Raw genomic sequence first — 23,433 nt, 5'->3', positions numbered from 1 at the left:
TAATTTGTAGATTAAATAAAAAATAAAATTTAAATGAAAATCAAATCACCATTCGTTTTTCATTTTTTTAATTTCTGTTTCTGAAAAGAAAATAGAAAGACCAATAAAATACACGGACCAAACAAGCACAACGTTATAAGATGCTCTGCTGCTGAGCAGGGGAATACAAACCACCATACAACAGGCTGTAGCTTTACTTTTTTGAGGAAAATGTGGAATTGGACAGAAGGTGAAATAAGAGAGATCCTGGGAGTCGGGTGGGCGGAGAGATTAACCCGCCATGTTTTCAAACTGCAGAGACTCCGGCGGTTAAACGTAATTTCCGGTAAATGACAATGTAACGGTATTGCCAGTGCTGTGTGAATGGCAGCATTACGTTAAAAAGGTGGAATGGCATGTCTTGTGTGAACAACACAAACTGCTATCATTACCGGAAAAATCAATCTGGCACTTTTACGGGTTTCATGTGTGAAAAGGGCTATTGGTTACAGGTAAACAGTGCCATTTCTCCCACTGATTCAAGCCACCAGACTGTGCTATTGAATGTGTGTACTTTAAGTTGTGTTTAAGTTATGTTATGGAAAAGTTATGACGTTGATTTATGTCAGCGCGTTTTACTGGCATTGTTCCGGACCACTGGACTTGTGGTTTTATTTATGGGTTACAGAAAGTATTATGAAATCATATTATTAATTTTAATTTCCCATTCAATTGATTATTATACAAAAGTTTAATTAATTAACATTGAATTGAGTTTAATTAAATCCATTTTAATTAGTGATTTAATAAATTGTTATTGTTATTTATTTCTCTTAATTAGTTATATTAAAATACTTCAATGAGAGCTCTGCAGCTATTACTATTAGTGTGGCACTCTTGGTGCTTGTGCTTTAAGTAAAAAAGTTGTCCAATGGTAAAGTAAGGTCCAAAATGAATTGTGTAAAGGACAAATAATATGAAAATGAATAAACAAGAATATGAAAATGAATAAAAAAGGCAAATTTTGAATGTCTTTTTAAATCGCATTTTGCAAATCAATTTCTAAATTCAGTCATTCATTTGTCCATTTAATTAACTGTTTTATAAATAGTTTTATCAAATGGCTCATTTAAAAGCATTTTTATTAATCGGTTTATAAATAGTTTTATTAAATGAGCCATTTAAAAGCATTTTCATTATCAACTTAATTCTCTTTTAATTAATTATTGATAATTAATCACCGTATTAGCCTAGAATATTTGATGCGACACCCACCGCTCTCCATAGATGGCTAGCTAACGAAGCCGGAAAACCGGTTTGTTCAGGTTAACTGACTCACTCAGAGTGTTTTAGTTGTAGTCGAGTAGTATTCGACTAGGGCTAAAGACAAAACAGTTTACTGTGTCACAATAACCTAAATTGGGAAACAAATCTACCTAATCAGACTATTTACTTTTACATAGAAGGATTCTTCTAGGATCTACAGCCACGCCACAACACGCTTTTTCAACTAGCTCTCTTTTTCTAGCCTAGTTTTTGACATAATTTACACACAGCTACTTCTAAGATAGACCTTCATTATGGCACGATCTGTGGTTGGTAGATTTGTGACTCAACTGAAAAGCCTCTAAACTGTCATGTAAACAAAGCCGGTGGCATCTTATGAATGTTTATGATATCAGATGTTAGGCGGACAACTTTTAATCTCAGTAAGACAACCTCTGAACTTGTCATAAGAAACTTGTATAATACTTAAAATAAGATAACCGTATATAATAACCATATATAATTTATTATAATTTATTACAAGTTATATCTATAATGTTTTATGAATGCTGATATACTGCACCAATAAGCATTAAGGGGCATTATGAGTACATTATAATTCCCTTATAATGCACTATATACTGTATATGGTAGTCATAGAAAGAAATCTTGCAAGGAAAGGAGGAGGTGTGTGTGTATGTGGGTGAAGGGTGTAGTTCTGGCATTGGAGCATAGGACAGATAGGAAAGCTAGTATTTAGCGGATGTTGATGGGAATGCCACAATAACCGGGGAAGTGGGGGTGCTAGTGGTGCTAGCGGTGGGGGTGAGTGGGGAGGTGGGGGGTGGGCTGCGTTGCCATGACAACCCCCCACCCCCACTGAGGTTGAGAGGGGAACCATTTTCAGCCTCAGCAACCTCAGATAGACTGGATATCTACTGGAGGAGAATGGAAAGAGGAGGCAGGCAGGAGAGAGGACAGGAGGGAATGTGTGAGTGTGTGTGTGGTGAGAGAGAGGTTAAGAGAGACAGAAAAGGATAGAGGGTGAGGGGAAAAAAGCAACAGAGAGGTGGAAGGAGTGATTGAGAGAGCGACGGAGAGACAGAGAGAGGGAGGCAGACAGACAAAGAGAGAAAAACAGACAGACAGACGGACAGAGAAACAGACAGAGGGGCAGACAGACAGACAAACAGTCAGAGAGAGAGACAGACAGAGACACAGACAGACAGAGAGAGCTTTTAGCCTACTAATCTGTTGCGGCTCACCTCTCCTTTCTTTCTGATATTAATGAAGATTAGCATCCCTCCCTCTTGCATTCTTAATCCACCTGAGAGTTGGTGTTGCCAAAGTAAGACTGCCTCCAGCCTCCAACACAGACACGCATGCACACACACACACACACACACACACACACACACACACACTCCTATGCGCTTCACTCAAGCAGCTGTTTGCTGTTGTAGAGGTGAGGCAGTGGGGCGTTCTGGTTTGAAATTCCAGCCCTCTCCTCCAGAGCTTTTTATAGCTCTCAGATTTGGGCCAAGGCTGCACTGCATGGTATCTGGCATAACTAATACTTAATATGTCTCATTAATAAATATTACTAATACTTAATATGTCTCATTAATAAATATTGGTGAAAATAGCATCCTATCTCCCTAGTAGGAACAAGACAGTACTATATGGGTAGTATTTTTTTTTTTTATATCTAATAGTGTTGACTGAGTAACAATCTGCCATAGTATTGCCTTTTTTTTAATTTATTTTTTTTAACTCTTTATACTCTGCAATAGAAATGGTCCGCCAGAGCCTACACTGGTATTTTTGCTTACTGTGATGTCATTTTTTTGAGTATCTTCAAATGTTTCATATCCCTAAAATCTGCACAACCCAAGCTAAAAGGCTATGTAAATCAATAAACCATAATAACTAGAAAAAATATTGAAATTGTCATAAATTAAAAACCAGACAAAATTGGACATGTTTTTTGACCAAAGTTTGCTAAATACACACACTAAACATATTTAGCCACAGAAATTGTAAATGTAAGGAACATGAACAAAATATTTCACTTTATTTGAACTATGTACATCTTTTAGTTTTTGAGATATGCTCATTTTTATGAGCAGAGTGCAAAGGTGTTTTTGTTAGTTTTGGCCCTCCCACCCCGCCGAAGAGGGTAACCGATGTCTGGAAGACACCTGCCCGCTCTCTGTTTCCTCTCTGCCCGAGGAGAAACATTAGCATTTGGCTAGCCAATATTAGCAGTTGGCTAGTCAACTGCTAATGTTTCTCCAAACATCGGTTATCCTCTTCGCAGGGGTGGGAGGGTCGGCAGCAGGAGACATTTCAGGGAGAGCGGAGCTGACCGACACGCTTGCTCCTCAGTCAAACACCCGGCACATTAGCACCCTAAACAGCCGGGTGTGCCGGACCTTTTCACCAGCAGACACGGGCGTGGTACAACGTGATGATGTCAACATTAGATCTCTAGAACATACCTAATCCACAAATCAATAGATTTTACATCTCATAACTTGACATACAAATTTACAACTTTCTGCAGTTCGTTTAGAGTGAAAAAAAACATGCTACAGGGGTTGCATGGGCAGGGGTTGTAGTGAAGACAGAAGTCTTAGCTTTCAGATGCAAAAAGAATTATGATGCTAGCTGTTATGGTTTCGATTTTAGAGCCATCTAAACAGCATGATGCAAATGAGGCCACAGGCGGCCGATCCGAGTTTAAAGGGTAAGGACCCGGGTCGAAATAGAGGAATATTTTGGCCAAACCGTGAGAGAAAATGTTATTAGGCCAAGCTTAAAGATTCAGAGCAGACAAAATATGAAACCAAGAATTACAGTTTTTCTGAATTGAATTGAATGAATTGGTTGTATGAACAAAACATCAACAAACCCAAACCATTACAGTAGCCACCAAAAGAAAGACTCTTTCAACAAACCTAGAAGCATTATTCACCTGTTTTCACACAAATTGCAGATTTGTTGAAGCTTTTTTGCGAAACCCTACACACGTCCCTTCTTAAAGCACAGGTGACCTTGTGTTGTCATGTAGAAAGCACTGAATAAAATGAGCTACAGATGAGTTGATATGTTTTATTACAATGGACTCCAACATATCCCTTATTTCAGTTGAATAGCCTACTTTGGAAATATATTGACTTTGATTTTTAAATGAATTTTACTGTATTTTTTTTTACTCCTTTCCCCTACTTTCTCTGTGTGTCGGCAAATTCAGTTGAAATTCAGAAAATAAAAATTAGAATTTTGATATTGTGTTTCACACGTTGCACAATTACATAATTTAGGGTAGATTACAGTAGCATGTTGTTGTACAAAATGTTTAGAGGTCAGTTGCTCTGTAAAAGTTACTGATTCATTATTGAGCATTTTTCACAAGGCAAATTCAGGTCAGGCAGTCAGTCATTTCGTGAGATGATGCGTTTCGTGAGATGGCCTCTAGAGGGCATCTTTGTCACAGGCACAAAATCAAAATTGGTCAATGTATATAAACTGATCTAAATCGATCTCTAATGCGCCTGATGTCGCATCACGTCATGTCTGTCATGTGGAGATGCACAGACAGCATACCAGCAGCATTGTACTCAATCCAACAGCCTCCCAGAATGAAAACTAAAGTGAAACTTAACATTCCACAATTTGCTCCAAACTTGCTTAATTTGTAATTTGGATTTGTAAACAGTAACCTGATAACTCGTCTTTTGCTGCCCTACAAACTTTAATGGTAGGTAACATTTTTACCTTGTGGTATTTAACGTTAGAACGTTGGAATTTGGTAATTTAACCGCTAACCATGTCGCAGTGCTCCAGTGGATAGAATTGAATTGAATTGATTGACCGCGCCATGGCTCTGTACAGGATCTGTGCTAATTTATTTATTTCAGTGTATAATGTGTATTCAGTGGTGTTGAAATGAAATGATAAAAATAGATGTGATGAAATGGGAAAACAGGTTTTTACTCGGTGGTGTGTGTTTCATTTTGTCTTAGCAGTGTGACGTTTGGCCAGAGCACTGTGGCTTTTTAGTTTTGGGAAAATCGAGTATCATTCAAGAAATGTGTATTAGCAACTGTACCACCGGTACGACTTTAACATACGGTGCTGAAAGAACAGGGTAGCTGTCGGATATTGCAAGACGAATGCGAGTACCGTCAATAAAACTTGCAGAAGTTACCTGGTGGTTAGTGCGCATTAGTCGGAGTTCGACAGTAGTTACAGTTACATCTCCCAGGAGGTATCATTCAGTTTCTTTTATTATTATCAGTACCGACCTTATAATTGAGTGTCGAGGATATTATGGATTCACCCCACCCATCGCCGTGTGAAGAACCTCAGAGGTAATCAGAGTTGTAGCTACGCCTAACATAAGTTATCATGTAGTTATCAGTACCTACCCAGTCCTTACAGGAGATTAATGAGTTTTAAGAGAATATGCTGTGTGTCAGCAGCAGCTTCAGTTGGCTTCAGCGTCAACGGATTTTCGAAGACATCAGAAAATAGGAAGAGAGAAAATCTGCTCTTTTGGTATTCTTCTTTTTATCCATAAGTTGTCTAACTTCATTGACTTGTAGCAAGTTGCGTGACACATGTTCTAGGTAAGAAATAAGTGTTTTTCCTGGAAAATTTCACATTGTCCACGTTACTTGTAGACTATTTTTCATTTTATGGTTTATCGGATTTGGTATTTATTTTTTAGCATTTTACCTTTAGCTATTTTGTTAGAATATGAACCCTGTGTCCTCATTATTTTTTCATGTTTTAAGTAAAAAATTAAAGTTCTGAACCTAACACTGTGTGCAAACTTGACCATTATTCCATGTTTATACATTTAAACTTAAGTGTTGAAAATGTGTGGGTTAAACGTTGTTTTAACTTGGAAATATGCGACAAAGGCCGAAATTACTGTACGTCTGGTAAACTGTTTGCAATAGTCCATCACCACAACATGGATCCTACGCGGGGGCTTTTTCCACAGGACATGGTAAGTTATCGGTTATAGGCAGGACGTTACTGTGAAACTACTGGGGAAGGTTTGCTTTAGTATACGGTGCTCACCTGGTGAACGTACATGGTAGCTGCAGTGAAATAACAGAAAATGATTTGACATTTTGAAAAAGAGCCACATGGATTCTTCTCATAAACCTCATTAATGTCATGTAAGGACTGGATAGGTAGGCTACTGTAAGGACTGGATAGATACTATGAAACTACTGGGATTGGTCACACATGGATTCTTCTCATAAAACTCATTAATCTCCTGTAAGGACTGGGTAGGTACTGTAAAGAGTTACTATGAAACTACTGGGAATAGTTTGCTTTAGTATACGGTGCTCACCTGGTGAAGTTACATGGTAGTTACAGTGAAATAACTGAAAATGATTTGACGTTTGAAAAAGAGCCACATGGCTTCTTCTCTTAAAACTCATTAATCTCCTGTAAGGACTGGGTAGGTACTGATAACTACATGATAACTTCTGTTAGGCATAGCTATAACTCTGATTATCTCTGAAGTTCTTCACTGGGAAATTATCCAAATGTCCTGTAAGGACCGGGTAGCAGTTGATAATTATAAGGTCGGTACTGATAATAAAAGAAACTGAATGATACCTCCTGGGAGATGTAACTGTGACTACTGTCTACCTCCGACTAATGCGCACTAACCACCAGGTAACTTCCGCAAGTTCTATTGACGGTAGTCGCATTCGTCTTGCAATATCTGACAGCTACCCTGTTCTTTCAGCACCGTATGTTAAAGTCGTACCTTACCACCTCCCCCAGTTACATCTTCCAGAGCAGAGACGGCTGTCACTTCACATCACAGTAAATGCTACAGTGACTTTGGGGGACACAATCAATCAATCAAAGAACAACATTGCTAGTACTTTCTGTAGACACTAGCCTAGTATCCTTGAGATAGAGCTGTGCTTACTTCACTGTGAGATAGATGGATGTGACTCTGCCTTAGTTGTGATATGGGCCTTGCATCCCTAAGCTAGCTGACTGTGTACTGCTAAACTGTGGGTGAAAACAAATGACAGGCTTAGAGATACAGTACAGCAGCCTGGATGGATGACACTGCAGTTACTGCAAGTGCATATTCAAATATTTGCACTACTTCAGCTGCACTCGATTTATTTTTTCCACACTTCAACTTCAAGTGTACTGTACCACTTGCAAGTTAGTTTTCCTTAATTGTTTACACAATTTGTCTGAAATTATTTTCTTATTTTTCTTCATCAGATCAAAAATCACAGACACAAAAGTGCAAAACTCCACACACTGCTAACCCTTCCTTTTATGGTCACCCTAAATCAACATCCACCGTGTCTTCTATTGAACCAGATCTTGCCAGCCCCAGTTCACAGCTAGTCCAGTGCCATCTGGGCATAGTCACTTTTAACTCATTCACTCTGGTCTCCCTTGAAACTCTATTTATCACCTACATAATATAGCAGGATGCTGAAAATGAATGTCTGTAATTCACTCATGTCTGGCTGCACAAATGCTCTCATCAACAAGTTACAATTGATTCAAAACTCAGCTGATAGAATCCTGACCAGGACTCCAAATCAGCACACATGACCCCCATTTTAGCATCACTTCCTGTTAAATACAGAGCTGATTTTTAGGTTTTTTACTCACCCACAAGGCAATGAATGGACTAGCTCCATCATACCTCTCTGCATTGCTCAAGCCCTACACACCTGCCCGTCCGTCAGCCCTGGGCTTCTTCTCAATCTCACTGTAGTGTAAGTAGTTATTGATGGTGTCTGATTTTGAGTTAGCTTCAACGGGGCACCAGATATAGACAACATCAACAGGTCTCATCTGAAGGACTGAATTCTGAGCTAAACCCATTTAAACCCATACAGTAATACACAGATAGATGAGCATATAATAATGATAATTTTATCAATATTTAGACGCAATTACAGAAGTTGAACGATGGAAGATATGAGCTAAGAGATGGGCAATAAAGGAGTGACAATATAACTATCTAAGAACACTGAATTATGAACTTTGAATAACAGAAACGTCAATGACTGTGTGTGGACTTGCTAAGTGCTGAGTCACTAACTACAGGGAGCCGTAATAATGTGTATGGTGTGTTGTATGAAGTGTCATGTAGTGGAATAACTGTGTGATGCATGAATCACCGACCCAGAGGAGCCGATGATTATTCAGAGTTGAGCTCTGTTGTAGCAGATAGGGGACACAGACACACTGAACTGGCGTGTGTGTGTGTGTGTGTGTGTGTGTGTTCATCAGGCAGGTGCAGCACTTCACCAGTTTCAAGATGAAGCAGGTTCTCTGTTTGGCTTCTCAGAGACAAAGTTGTGTAGACTCACTGGAACATGTTCATGACCACGTAGGTGTGAAGTCCGCTTTGTGTGGTTTTGTTGTGATCGACTAGGCCTATGAATGGGGGCTGGTACTGTCTAGCGTTATATAGCTAGTAGTTAGGGTCACGGTAAAAGGAAGGGTTACCGAAACATTACATTCAAAAGCAAAAATTAAATTTTGCCTTCAAATGTTACACGCGTGGCATCAAATGAATAGATCTTTCTAAGAACGAATTGCACACTATTGTATTCAAAGGAAAACACTACAATGAATGCCTTTACTTATCAGCAGGCCTATGCCTTTTTCATTTTTTACTACTTACTTACTACTTGCTTGTAATAGATTATCATGTTACTAGCCAAACAGAAATAGAGGAACAAAATACTGTATTGATTTCAGCAAACACAATTAGGTTTGGCTGTAGGACACGGTCCAGTGTCGATAAGCTCAACCCTTTCAATATTTTGTGAAACAAGGGCTGGTCTACAATGATTTGACTATGGATTTCCCTCAGTCTAATGGCATTGCTTGCCAGTACCAGGTTAATATAATTTTCCTGCTTAGGTCTCTACCACCATGACCTGGAAGTCTCTCACGTCTGTAAAATGTACAAATAAAGTAAAATACTGTGATACTACAGTAACAGTAAAAATACTATGTAGTAAACATAAATTTCTGCTGACAAGTTCGGAATCCCCAGCCTCCTAATTTCATACGATACATGGGGCATACTTGCTGTTTACAGTATGGTCCACTTGCAATAGTGCATCCTATAGTACAGTAATCACTGACTACCGTATGTATATACCATATGTATATGTAGTACAACAGTAAAAAAAAAGTAGCAACTGTTATTTGTACCTGTGAGTAGTCAATGTGGCCAAGTGATACGTTCAGTTTAGCATTTTGAAAGGCAGTGCTTTCCATATGAGTACAAGATTATTTATGAAGATTGTGCCAAATGTACAGAATTGTGTGTCGTATTTTACAAAAAATGTGATTTAGAATTGTGATCTAAGTGAAACACAGAAAATGCGCTTGTATTTTTGGTGGTTTAAGAGATTTGGCACATGAGTGTGATTTTTGTCAGTGTGTCTTGTGTAAACAGTTAAGATAAACTGTAAGATAAATTAAGTGTTCATGTTTTTTAGTTCAGTCTGCCAACTCGGCCACTCACCCAGCGAGCGTGCACCATAGCTAGCCTAAGAAAGCAGGGAGTGACAATAGGGAACTTCCCCCCCGGGGGAGACCTAGAATCAGAGCCTACAAGTGGATGCTGGGGTGGAGGTGGGGATGATGAAAGCGTGTGTTAGCAGGTGTGGGAAGCATAAATAGACCGCCTTATTGAGAGGGGGGCGCTTGATAAGAGTTGTATGAGGAGTGTGTGTATCACGTGACTGCAGCGCAACTCGAGTTGTCTGCCTGAACTAGCTTCGCAGGCTTCGCTTCATTTAGAAAAGAAAAACCAACACATGCTCTCATTTGGACAGATGTGTGTTTGTGTGTGTGTGTGTGTAGGCATACATGACTTACTCTTCTCCAGCAGTGCAGACAGCACTGCGTCCAAATGAGGCTTCAACTCCTCCTCAATCAGCTCTGTACTAACAGTGATGGCCTTCAGCGCCTCGCTCAGAGAGTCTGCAACACACACACACACACGTACACACAAACCAATAGTTAAGAATATGCCACTTTAACATAGTCTTGCTTTCTGCCTCTGTCACGCACACATACATGCACGCTATTAGTTCTGGCAAAATGTACATGAATCATTCAGATTTACCAACATTGCTATGCAGATACAACTATTACAGTAAATTAGTATACATGTAAAGTTAGTCTAGTTGAAACTGCAGGTTATGATCCATGACAAATGTCCGCACTCACGTGTTTATATTTATGCCAGTCTTTTATTTGCACAGCAGCCACAATAACGTACGCCTTGGCCTTCCTCAGCGTTTCTATTTCCCTAGTGGGAGTGACCCATATTTATAAACAACCAGGGTCTTCAATTATCAATCAAACAATAACTGTGCATAGAACATAATAAACATACGAAAATACACAAAAAAAGGCAACAAAAAAAAGTCAGGGGTAGAATTACATGCAAAACTACATGTGGTGTATTTACTGAAATGTCCTTGTGGCTTTTGTTATGCTGGGAAAACAACCAGAGAACTGAAGACCAGAATTTCTGAACATAAGAGTAACATGGACCAGAGATGAGCGGTCTCCCATAGCCAGACATTTCACTGCTACTGGCCATGAGGTCTGTAGACTATGTTTTCAGGGCATTGAGGTAGTTCTGCCTCTGAGGAGGGGAGGAGACAGAGATAGAAAACTTCTGCAAAGAGAAGCTTATTGGATACACCAGCTACAGACTGAGAATCCCAAAGGGCTTCTTATGAAACTGATTGATGGAAATATGTCCATAAAATGTGACTGAGTGTTTTTTCATATTGATGACTGTATAATATGTAAATATATTTTGTGTATTTTCTTATGTTTATTATGTTCTATGCACAGTTATTGCTTGATTGATAATTGAAGACCCTGGTTGTTTATAAATATGGGTCACTCCACTAGGGAAATAGAAACGCTGAGGAAGGCCAAGGGCTGAAACGCATACGTTATTGTGGCTGCTGTGCAAATAAAAGACTGGCATAAATATATACACGTGAGTGCGGACATTTTTCTTGAGTCGGCACCTGAAGAAGTTGAAGTTTTGAGTCGAGCACGCCTATTCTCTTTGTTTTATGATCCATGACAATCAGACATATGGAAACAGCAATGTTCTCAGTTTTATTAAAACTGTGTTTCTTTACGCAATATCATTGAATTGTCTGTTACATAATTATCTGAACAGTTTAGGATGTTTTCCTCAGTTTTCCTATTGTATTCCTTCCATCTAAACATAGGTGGAGGCATTTTTTCAGTCCCATCATGGTCAGGTCAGCAGATATGAAGTGAAGCCAGTTCAAGCAGACAACTCGAGTGGCGATGCACTCCGGATCAGCTGATGTGTCAGCTAAGCTTGTGTATTTCCATCACTGGTTGGACGGTCTGTTTAAGCTGTCAAACTGACTCTCATTCTCTGCTGCTGCTCGCCCTGCTGCTGCCACTGCTGCTGCTGCTGCCTATGCATGTCACATTCCACCAACACCCCATCATCCACCTGTGGGCTCTGTTCCTTTATGGCTCCCCGGGGGGGAGGGGGTTGCAACTTGCAATTGATCTCTCCCTGCTCTCACTTTTGGCTGGCTCTAAATTACGCGTCGCAGAGAGTGAGCCTTGAAGCCAAAATAAAATCTATATTTATATTTATTCTCAATAAAAATGTTCCTATTCAGTACAGGAGTTGTCTGACTGACAGAAACACATTTGCTGGTAACGGAGGAAGGAAAAATTACACAGCTTTTTGGTTTCCTTTTCTTGCAAGTTCCAGCTAACTAGCTAGTGTGGCTACAAGTCTCTCTTTATGTCTGTTAGCATTAGCCTACAAAGTTATCTTTGTCTTCCCATGTTACAGTCGGTTAACAGCTGAGACAGGCAAATATGTAAAGGTCTGCATTCCTAACATCTTCACATTCTAACAAAAATACAACATCGATGTTTAGATTTGCTTCTAGACGTGCATCCTCTGTATCTATTGTTTAAAAGGTGAAAAAAATGACATGGTTTTGAGTTAACAAGGGGATTGCCTAATGCATTACAGTAACACCAGTGTTGGGGAAGTTACTTTAAGAAAAAGTAATCCATTACCAATTACACTCTCTAAATTGTAATGAGATGACATGACTCCCTGAGGAACGTAATCACATTACTCATTGCTTTACTTTTCCTAATCCTCTAATCCTTACTACAATGGAGAGTAGGCATTGACAGACAAAAAGCTTACTTTGCAAAAACGTGCTTAATAAAGCAAATTTTTGCAAAGTAAGTGAACAAAGTAAGTGAACATTAAGGCATTACTGCCTTTGGACACAACAAGGCATAGCCAGTATGTATGGTCAGGATGAAACAACAGGTATAAGGCCAAAAGAAGCCTATTCAAGACAATTTTTTATATACTTCCCTCAAAAGTTGCTTCAAAGTAAAATATTTCAATGAGAGAAATTATTAATGATAACAGAGGCTATGGATATGGATGACAAATTCAATCTTTGCCTGTTTAGGAGGGGTTGAGGCATTCTCACCATCATCTGTCGGGGGACAGCAGCTGTTGCAGTCTGTGCAAGCAGGCGTGTATCAGCGGAAAGGGGCAAGCCAAAGGCAAAACTATTTTTGTTCAATATTGATGCAATTTTTACCAGGCCAGTAACTGTAATGTGATTACTGAAGATTAGACATTAATGCGTTACACTACTGCGTTACCGGGAAAAGTAATGTGATTACAGTAAGAATACAATTCTGAGGGAAATTCTGAATACTCTGTAGGGCTGCCCCCGACCAAAGATTTTCCTAGTTGAGTAGTAGTCGTTAGTTCAAGCCATTAGTCGACTAGTCGTCGCACGTTTATGATATTCATTTAATTATTTTTTTTTTTTTTTTTTTTTTTTTTTTTTTTAAAAACACACCCAAGTCGTGGCTACTCGCGGTCAGAAACACCGGTGAAATCAGGGGGTTCCCCAAGCACCGGCTGCCAGCTATTTAGCCGTCTACCCACCTCTGTCTGGCCAGCTACTTTTATAACTGAATGTCACTAAGCCTACGTACACACTGCCTGACTCACTGAATTGAGTGAATGTGCATATGTACGATCTCGCGATGGCTGTAAATAATGTCTGTAACCATAGTAACGTTTACTTCAGATCAATATGGCGGCTACCATTGCCTGTATTTTCGGTTTACTTGACACCAGTAACCAGAGGCGTCAATTTATCCATAAGGTCTTAATAAACCGCCACTGACAGCGGAGTCACATTCTGTTTTTTCACCACATGGACCTGATAGTTTTAACCGCAACATTTGCTCCGAAGACCGCAGCACTGGTAGGAACAACCGCAATGTTGAGGAAACAGACTGGATAGAAAAATTGAGAATGTCTCACAACACTTACCTCCATCTCTTTCAAATTACCGATGGTAATGTTACGTAACGTAACGAGTGTTTCACCTTACGTCACTTAACAAAAAGTTGTCCAGTCCGGTTTTGCTACACCCTACTCGGACTAAATGAAACCGCTCTCAAATTCAGTAGTCAATACCTGATTTTTTTCAGGTGGGGGGGGGGTCTAATCTGCGCGAGCCATTCTGGTCCTTGATTTTGATGTTGCCACCCAAATTTAACCAATCCTGACAAGTCCCACTTGCACACTGACTCCATTTTGCCAGTGTTCAAAATATAAATGGGAGAAGTAAAGGGAGGAACAGGGAAAGATCATAGGGGCTTCTGTTTTAGGAGGGTTTGTTAAAGCCCCAGTATGCAGGTGTTATGACCATGTAAAATTGGGGCATTTCCTCATTATTTAAACTGATTTATGTTTCCATAATTACTGGATCTCAGTTCTGTGAGTGCAGTAGTACTCAGGAGAGAGATCCAGTATTGCTCTGAGAAGACTAAGATATGAACTTTGTTCTTATATTTATTACTATTTGTTATAATATTTTTGTTTTAGCCTACTTATTTCCTACAATTAAAAATTAAATTTCTGCACTGACTGAAGAAAGTACATTAAACATTTACAATTAATATAGATTATCCATTTATTTTTCAATTGAGCATTGAGCCTTTAATAAAAATGTTTATTCATGTTATTTTAATTGTCATGCTTTCATAAACATATTTAAGGTTTGGTAAAAAGTGGCATCACCGGAAAAATGTATCTTGCCGCCACAAACATCCCTTAGCCGGTTACTTTTCCCATCTGGCTGGCTACTCAAAAATGTGGGGAACCCCCTGTGAAGTACACTCTGGTTCACGGGAAAAAACACACCCAAGTCGCGGCTTCTAGAGGTCAGAAACACCGGTGAAATACACTCTGGTTCACTGGAAAAAACACACCCAAGTCGCGGCTTCTAGTGGTCAGAAACACCGGTGAAATACACTCTGGTTCACGGGAAAAAACACACCCAAGTCGCGGCTTCTCGCAGTCAGAAACACCGGTGAAATACACTGTGGTTCACCCAAAAAAAACACACAATAGGCGTAGGCTATCAGTCGCTTGCTTTGAGCCCCGCTGCTGCACAGAGCGCTGTCCGCTTGTTTATTTAAAGTTTATTAATATTGAATGTGTGGTGTGTCCAAATTGCACCAAATCTGACACTGCACGTCCTTGGGTCCCCAGCAATACACCCGCCAAGTGCAACCCTGGTCTAAGGCGCAGCTCCCGAATGGAGTTTGAGGGCTTTTTTTTTTCCCCTGCGACTAACTGACCAATGAAAACTTGGTCGACTAAGACTCTTCTCATCGACTAACGTTTGGTCGACTATTAGGGGGCAGCCCTAATACTCTGTATCTGTATCGGCCTTCATATCAGATACCCTAATTACAGTATTCTAAATGTATGCATCCATAGAGCACATAATGCCATATATCCCACCAAGCCCCACTGACAGACATGTAACTCTGTATACATACTGTATCTACCAATCCCCCAAAACCCTGCTGAACTCACACACAGTTTTCCAATCTCCCAGCCATAGCCATTAATAGGAAAACCCCAGCACATATGAATGCATCAATATTCTACTCCTATACCAATGCATTAGTACAATTCATCACCTAGTCATATGTCAATATAGAAATACTGAGCACATCTGTAACAGCCCAGCGACAGTAGCCACAGTGAGCAGCCTCTGTGTTGTATTTCTCTGGACAAGCCAGTGCTACTGAATGCCACTGCAGTCTGGGATGATGGCAAACTCATTTTTGCTGCATTGCATCTGAGCAAAACAAAGCCCTGGCACACACTGAGGCTAAGCAGATGATGTGAATGTGTGATTGTGAGTACTGGAGTCCCGCAGTAGCTTCATATCTCCAATGGTATCTAGGGGGTTGTTTCCTACCCTCTTTCCCTTTAAATCTATCGTTAAAGGACTACAACAACTTTTGGGGAAAATTATCCTTTATGTGTTACAATAGAAGTACCACCAAAATCATGTCTTGTCTCTCTAGTAGATATCTCTTTCCTGGCACTAGCATTTTCTAACGTAAGAAGATAGAGCTTTTAGAGTTTAGAGTTTTAGAGTTGCCATCAATTTTTTTCTGACAATCATCTGGTCACATAAAGGGTAAATTTCCCCAATTTGGTGTAGTCCTTAAAAAGATAGAATGTTTTACATATAACACTATGTCCTTCAGAATCAGAAACCCTAACTCATAAAAATAAATAGCACTTGCTATTTTACTAGAAGGGCAGCAGGGTGCTCCAGTGGCTGGTGGTTAGAGACCTCTAACCTGTAACTGGAAGGTCCCAGGTTGGATCCCACCCTATCTGCCCTGCTGAGCAATACACACTGAATTCTCACTGACTCCAGGGAACCTGCACACTGACACTCTGTACAGGCAGCAGCCCAAAGGATACATGGATGTTTTGGGAAAAAAAGTGAAATATTGTGTCAATCTGTGTTGTTTGGTATGTAATTCCAGTTTACTTATCTCTCTCCATACAAAAGAGTGATAAAGTTGAACTTGAAATCTTGTATCTCCAATTGCAACATCTACAGTTAACAGACGTCATGTGTAGGAAACCTCGGGATTCGACCAAAGCTTTAATGAAAATGCATTTTAAAGGGTCAAAAACACGTTGGTAAAATGGCTACATTTGCATTGTGAATTCTGTTCTTAACCCCGTTTCTCAACTAACATGGTTTCAGTCAACGCATGTAAACACCATAACCCCAGAGCTACACAGCATGCGTTCCGTTTGCTTATCTGAACTGGTTGCGGCCCAGTTGCAGCATGGTGGTTAAGCTGCTCCGTTATTGTTCTGTCCACGGTCTTCCCAGTCTGTTGCGCGTAACTAGGATTTTATCTATGGGTAAGTGAACACAGTTATCTAGTTTTGCTTATTGTTCCATAAACAACTCAAGTTGTACCGTGAGGAACATTAATGTACCACAGAGTGAAAGTCAAAGTCAGACTCGCATAGCATTGTGGGTACATTTTGATGTCAACAAAAACATGGCCACAGCAGTACTTTCTATTATTATCACTATTGGGATCATAATTTGTTTCCCCTGTATTAGTAATGATTTGCTCAGGCAAAGAGGGAGGGGGAATATTCCGTTAACTGGTTTATTCATGGTGACAGGGAGACTCAATCACAGGGTATCAAAGGTTAATTGAAACATTAACCTGAATAAGACCTAAACCAGTATGACCAACAGCCAGGTTACTCTCGTATGGAAACAAATTAGCCTGAATACGACAATGTTGTTGTATTTCATGTGGTGCCAGTTCAGATAATCTAAAGTCACCTAGTGTTACCTAGCAGACACAGCTAACATAATTCATTTGACTGTCAAAGAAGCCCCACTAAGGATATGAAGCATAATGTTAGCATACTACTAATACTAAAGATAAAGGCTGTTAATGCTGATAAAGGCTTCGACCTATTTGGAGATACACATAACATAAACAACATGAAGTCGTTGACTGCTAACATTAGCGAACAATGATGTTCGTTGTGTGATGTTCAAGTTAGCTAACAATGGCTAACATTAGCTAACAATGAACATCATTCCAGTTGCTGTAGTCTTTGATTTGGATCTTCTTCAGCTCTTCTCATCTCTCTGCCATACCAAAGGATAATTTCGGTGTTGATTTTAAAGCTACAATATGCAACTTTTCACCTTTAGGCAGGAAGTGTATTGTTAGTCCCACCCTACTCCCTCTCAGTTGGTCAAGTTCCCATCCCAACACTTGTCACTCAGCTTGATGAGCTGTATACTTTCAATTTATTCAAAAGTATAGAGATGCTTGTACATTTATAGTAATTATTTTAATCTTGCCTGGGGCCATTCAACCCAATCGGTCATGGTAGATAGATAGATAGATAGATAGATAGATAGATAGATAGTCATTGGGCTAGAACAAACCGGAACGGCATTCCGGGAGTGAATTTGACGACGGAAGACACGTTCTCGTTCAATTTTTTTCTTCAATCTTTGAAAAAAATCAGTGCAATGCGTAAACAGCTGGGTCGGTTTGGTTTTTTACCAAAGTTTGCTGGGTGGTGTTTGGTCCTTCGGGCCAATCTAGGCCATATACAAACGTCCAATCAAATGACAAGCACAGACAGTTTAATCTGAGCTGCGCAACAACCGAGTTGTGTTGTAAAAATGTCGACAAAGAAGAAACTAGATATTCTGTCTTATTTTCAACCCAATCAGAGCGATAAAACAATGTGTTGAAGTGAATATAACTTGCAGACACATGTCATTGTCATTTTCACATGATCCATCTTTGTAAATGAAACTGAATATAGTCATTTACAAAGTTACCTATAGACAGCCATCAATCTAATGAATTCTGAACACAAGTTAATAAGGCTAAAATAAGTGTATTCCTGGTTTTGCTAAAGATTTTGTTGGTGCCATCATATAAAAGCAATGTCCATCTCCTAACCAGTACCCTTGTACACAATAATATCATTCAATTCCTAAATTATCTGAAATCAACACCCCTCCAGCCAATCAGAATCAAGTATTCATCCAGGCCATGTATAATAAATATGAATGGGTGGTATTTTGAGAGCTGACTTTTTTTGTCATGTCAATGCTAGTAAAATAGGAAACCAGTCAATTGTATTTATTTTTAAAGGTAATGTTGTCTATTCTATCAATATCATGGGAAGGACAGCAAAAGATTAGGACAATGCACTACCCATGGTGTCACTATAGGCTTTTTTGTGTGTTTATTTTATGTATGCAGCTGTTATTATTATAATAATTTATGATCCAAGTTAACTGTATAGTGATATGTGCAGTGTTTCTGTGAAAAGCTCTAATGGGTGTAATAAGGTCAATGCTGAAATAATCACAATACCTGCCAAGTACAGCATTTGTCATATGGCCTAGTTTGGTTTTAGTGTAAATAATGATAAAAACACCATCAGAAATTGGGTTGGGCATTAGAATTACTTGGATCCCTAAAAAGATCTTCAATGTTAGAGGTGCCATGAGGGGGCTAGAGAGGTGGGTTCCTCCAGTGAATTCTGACCACTGACACCACTGTAGATAGATAGATCGGTCATGAAAGACAGACAGACAGACAGACATTGATTAAAATGATCATAAGATACCTCATGTGGCCTGCCTCTCGTCCTTGCTATTTCCTCCACTTTTTCACATGAAATTAAGCTCAGGCACCAACCTCAGGAGCTAATTGAGCATGCATTACACACAGACTAAATTACACACACAAACACACACTCGCACACACACACTGCGAGGAGACAGCAGCAGATGGTAATCACCTCAGCTAATCCCTGGTAAGTAGAATGAAAATAGATTGACTGGAGGGGGCTATCAGGACAATTCACACCCTGCCACGTCAAGATCTGAACCCCATGTCCTTCTGGTGTGTGTATGCGTGTACATGTGTGCATGTGCTTGTGTGTGTGCATGTGTGGGTGTAGCAAGTGAGCAGGTAGCAATTTACTCATCAGTTTCATAGAGTGCTATTAGGGACTCCCTAAGGTGCTTATTACAGCTGCTCATTCAACTAAACTGCAAGTTTCCAGTCTCACTTATTACATACATACACACATGTATATGCAGTATCCATACACACATGCAAAGTATATATATACATGCATACATACATATAAAGTATACATACACATAAACATACTGAAGTATGCATGTATGCACATACCTACGTACTTACACAAACAGACATAGATAAAATAAGACCACAACACTGAGCGCTTAGAACCAAAGATGGAGACAAAATAAAAAAATGCAACAGCAATGACTTAGCAAAAAAACAAAAAAAATACAACTTGATCTTGAGGACTACCACTTTAAAATGTCAAATTTGATTGGAAACTTGCCACATTGTATGACAAAGCAGCAGTAAACAAAAGCAAACAAAAACAATGTATAATATGTCACATGTTTTGAAACCTCTGAAATTGTGGCTTGCATATGTTGATATGACCCTCATTTGCTGTATTCCTATTTATATTCTATTTTTCTTTGCTGTATACTATTACTATTTGGTGCTGCCACAACCCAATTTATCCACAGGGATCAATAAAGTTTAATCTAATCATATAGCACCTAAAAGTTCCCAAAAAAACAGTTCTATACAACAAAAGACGTAGTTTCCAGCCAACTAGTAAGACCTCATGGCCAAAAAATATCTGAAAACACAGTATCTTTCTCTCTCTCTCTCTCCCTCTCTCCCTCTCTCTCTCTCTCTCTCGCTCTCTCTCTCTTTCTCTCTCTCTCTCACTCATATATATTTATCTGTGTCTCTCATTCCTTCATCCCTTCCTTGCAACTGATTCCCCATCTGCCCCAAGCCTGCTCTGAGCAGTATGGCTGTCTTATCTGCCCCCCCGCCCCCCTCCACACACACACACACCTCTGTCATAGATGGATGTTAGATATGTAGCTACTCACCGGTGTCTGTCATGGCTGCAGGTCGGCAGGCTCTCTGCCGGCTGGCTGACTTTCTCTGCCTGCTATCGCTGTGCGTGTGTGTGTCTGTGTGTGTGTGTGTGTGTGTGTGGCTTAAAGAGGAGCTACCCTCCCTTCTTCGGGCCAGGCGTGCCCCAACTCTGCTTCAGTCAGCTTAGCAGTTTCTCTCTCTCTTTCTGTCTGTCTCTCCCTCGTTCTCGCTCCCACTCCCCCAATCTCCCTATCTATGTCTCTCTCTCTCTCTCTCTCTCTCTCTCTCCCCCTCCCTCTCTTTCTCTCCCTCTGCTGCCACTGCGCTTGCGTTTTCTCTCTGTGTTCATTCGCTTTCTGTTCCAGCCTCACTCTCGCTCTTTCTAGCTCTCTGTCTCTCTATCTCTCTCTCTCACTTTCTCAAATTCAAATAAGCTTTATTGGCAGCACAAGACAGCTTGTGTTGCCAGTGCATTTATATATTATTTGTAATATGATAACCAACAAATAAACATACCGTAATCATAAAAAAAGCGAAATATTATAACACAGAATACTGTACAAAAGCATTCATATATGCTCATATTCATTCAGATAACTTTGAAATACATACAGTAAAATATGAATTTCTATGTGAACAAGAATACAGATTATTCCCTCTCCCTGTATCTATGTCTCTCTTTGCAGTCTCACCTAATACCTAATACGCTCTAAAACCTAAATCTGTTCAAAGCTCATCAGTTGACTATTAGCTACAGAGCGACACTGAGGCTGAGATACAGAGGAGGAAGTCGTGATGCAAACACACTTTCCCTTTTTCCTGCTGGGTTGTGATTGGAAAATGCCGTCTCTCGACGATCTCACACAACAAGAGCCAGTAAATGAATGGTGTAGTTGCAGAACAGCTGGTTATTACGTTTATGAAGAGGTGTGCATGTGTGTTTGCGTGGGTGAGGAGAATAGAAGATTATCATGATATAGTCTGGTGCCTGGCTATTCACATGATATTTCAGCTTGTCACATACTAGTACCTTAAAAAAGACTCATAGAGAATGCATTGTAGTATTAGAGCTTTATTGCTTAAAACTCCAGGGTAACGCTTTATTTTCCAGGTCCGCAATTTCCTAATAATTTCCTAGAAAGGAACTCTTAATTTCTTAGGAAGTTTCCTGGAAAGAACTATGAAATTATGTTCTAATTATAGGGAAAATAGAGAAGGAGTTCAATGGTAGTTGGTAAGTACCTACAATTACTTCTGTTGTTTCGGATCCGCATGAGGCGTGTTTCGAGTGCCTCGGCCCAGAACACACCACGGACGGTGTCTCCAACTCGCCGGACTGCAGCAGCTGCAGGGCTCTCTCCATGGTGAGATGCCGGCAGCGTTGGGCTCATTTCGAACGCTACCAGCATCAGCGTTCCCCTGAAATCGAGCTCCGCTGTGATGACAGCGAGGCGGAGGCCGGCGGCAGCTCGCCTGAGCCCTGCTCCTCTGCTCCTGTCGCAGCGCTTCCGCTGCCGGCTCCTCCCCTGGTAGTGGAGGATGAAGAAGGGATGCCGCCGGGGGACAGCGATGACAACATCTCCTCCATCTCCGTCACGGCTGCATCCTTCACCTACGGCGCTCTACCTCATCCATCGTTGAAACAAGACTTTCCCAACATGATGAGGACAGCCGCCGAGAATGCCGGGATCCCGCTTCCGCCCCCCGAACCCCCTCGCGCCGCTGATCGCCTGGCCCAGGGAGTCTATTGGCTGGTGGCAGAGACCAAACTATCTGCACCGTTGTTGAAGTCTGCAAAGAACCTGTGGCACTGGGCCACAGAGCACCTCCGTTCTCTCAAGGCGCTGCATATTCCCGGCCTGGAGAACACGGGGGCCGACCTCATGTCGAGGGGCGGGCCCCTGGAGGACGAATGGAGATTACATCCCGACATAGTGGACCAGATTTGGTCCCGATTCGGGAGGGCGGAAGTGGACCTGTTTGCCACCCGGCAGAACGCCCACTGTCCCCTGTGGTTCTCTCTGTTTCCCCGAGACGCTGCCCCATTGGGGGTGGACGCATTCGGACACACGCCATGGCCAGGAAAGCTGCTGTATGCTTTTCCTCCCCTGCTGGCGAGAGTGAAAGTGGAGAGACTGTCGCTCATTCTGGTGGCCCCGGACCGCACAACGGCACCGTGATACGTGGAGATGCCCTGGACAGTTCCCCAGTTTTGGGGGGCATTGTCTCAGGCAAATAGAGCGTTAGGCACGATGCCCAGCCTGGACAGCCTCTCAGGGTTTGGTTCCTGAGAGGGACAGACTGATGCACGCTGGACTGGCTGCGGATGTGGTGCAGACCATCCAGGGTGCGAGGGCTCAATCCACCATTGATAGCTACAAGGCTAAATGGTTGGGCTTTCAGAAATGGTGTGGGGAGCGGAACATCGATCCTTTGAACTGTTCAATTGGATCTGTTCTCTCTTTCCTCCAGTGCCTGCTGGAAAGGGGGCTGGCGCACTCCACTAAAGTGTATGCGTCGGCAATCTCTTCCTGCCATGAGGGGTTTGGAGAGAGGTCGGTTTTCGGCCACCCCCTCATGAAGCGTTTTTTGCAGGGGGCTAGGAGAAAATGCCCAGTGGTGCGTTCCACTGCCCCTCAGTGGGAACTGCCTTTGGTCTTGGAGGCTCTGTCTAAGGAGCCTTTTGAACCAATTAGGCAGACTTCTCTTAAGCTGTTGTCGGTCAAGACGGCTCTGCTGCTTGCTTTGACCTCGGCTAAAAGAGTGAGTGAAAGAGAGCGCTCTTTCGGTCCATCCCAGCTGTTTGCTGATACGTGGGGACCTGAGTGGCACCACACTCAGACAGAATCCGTCTTTTGCACCCAAGAACATCAATAGTTCTTTTCGGTCTAGGAAGATTCAGCTGGAGGCTTTCTATCCTCCTCCTCATGGTGAGGAGAGGCTGCACCGTTTATGCCCCGTGCGTGCGTTGGCATGTTATGTGGAACGCACAGCCACGGTGAGGCGCACACAGCAGCTTTTTGTGTGCTATGCAGACAGTGTGGTTGGCAAGCCCCTGTCAAAGCAGAGACTCGCCCACTGGCTCTGTGAGGGAATATCACAGGCTTATGTGCTGGCGGGTAGGGACCCTCCTGCAGTCATCCGCGCGCACTCAACACGGAGTATGGCTGTGTCGACGGCACTGTTCAGTGGAACAGTGCCGTCGTGTTCGTTGTGTTGTTGTCTTGCACGGCAGTACAATGA

At 41.2% G+C, this 23,433-nt stretch overlaps 1 protein-coding gene across 1 annotated transcript in view; it reads right to left on the bottom strand.

Annotated features, from left to right (window-relative positions):
- LOC139915206 (rap1 GTPase-GDP dissociation stimulator 1-B) overlaps window positions 1–20,214 on the bottom strand; it is a 48,060-nt gene extending 27,846 nt beyond the window's left edge. Inside the window, exons 1-2 of the mRNA XM_071903729.1 lie at window positions 20,202–20,214; window positions 10,162–10,266 (exon numbers count right to left, since the gene is read on the bottom strand). Coding sequence (XP_071759830.1) covers window positions 10,162–10,266; window positions 20,202–20,214 — 118 coding nt within the window. The remainder of the gene's footprint in view (window positions 1–10,161; window positions 10,267–20,201) is intronic.
- Between the last annotated feature and the right edge of the window lie 3,219 nt (window positions 20,215–23,433).

Source organism: Centroberyx gerrardi, chromosome 15, assembly GCF_048128805.1.
Source record: "Centroberyx gerrardi isolate f3 chromosome 15, fCenGer3.hap1.cur.20231027, whole genome shotgun sequence".
Lineage (NCBI taxonomy): Eukaryota > Metazoa > Chordata > Actinopteri > Beryciformes > Berycidae > Centroberyx > Centroberyx gerrardi.
Note: the sequence above shows the minus strand (reverse complement) of the source record. Positions and strands in the feature narration are given on the sequence as shown.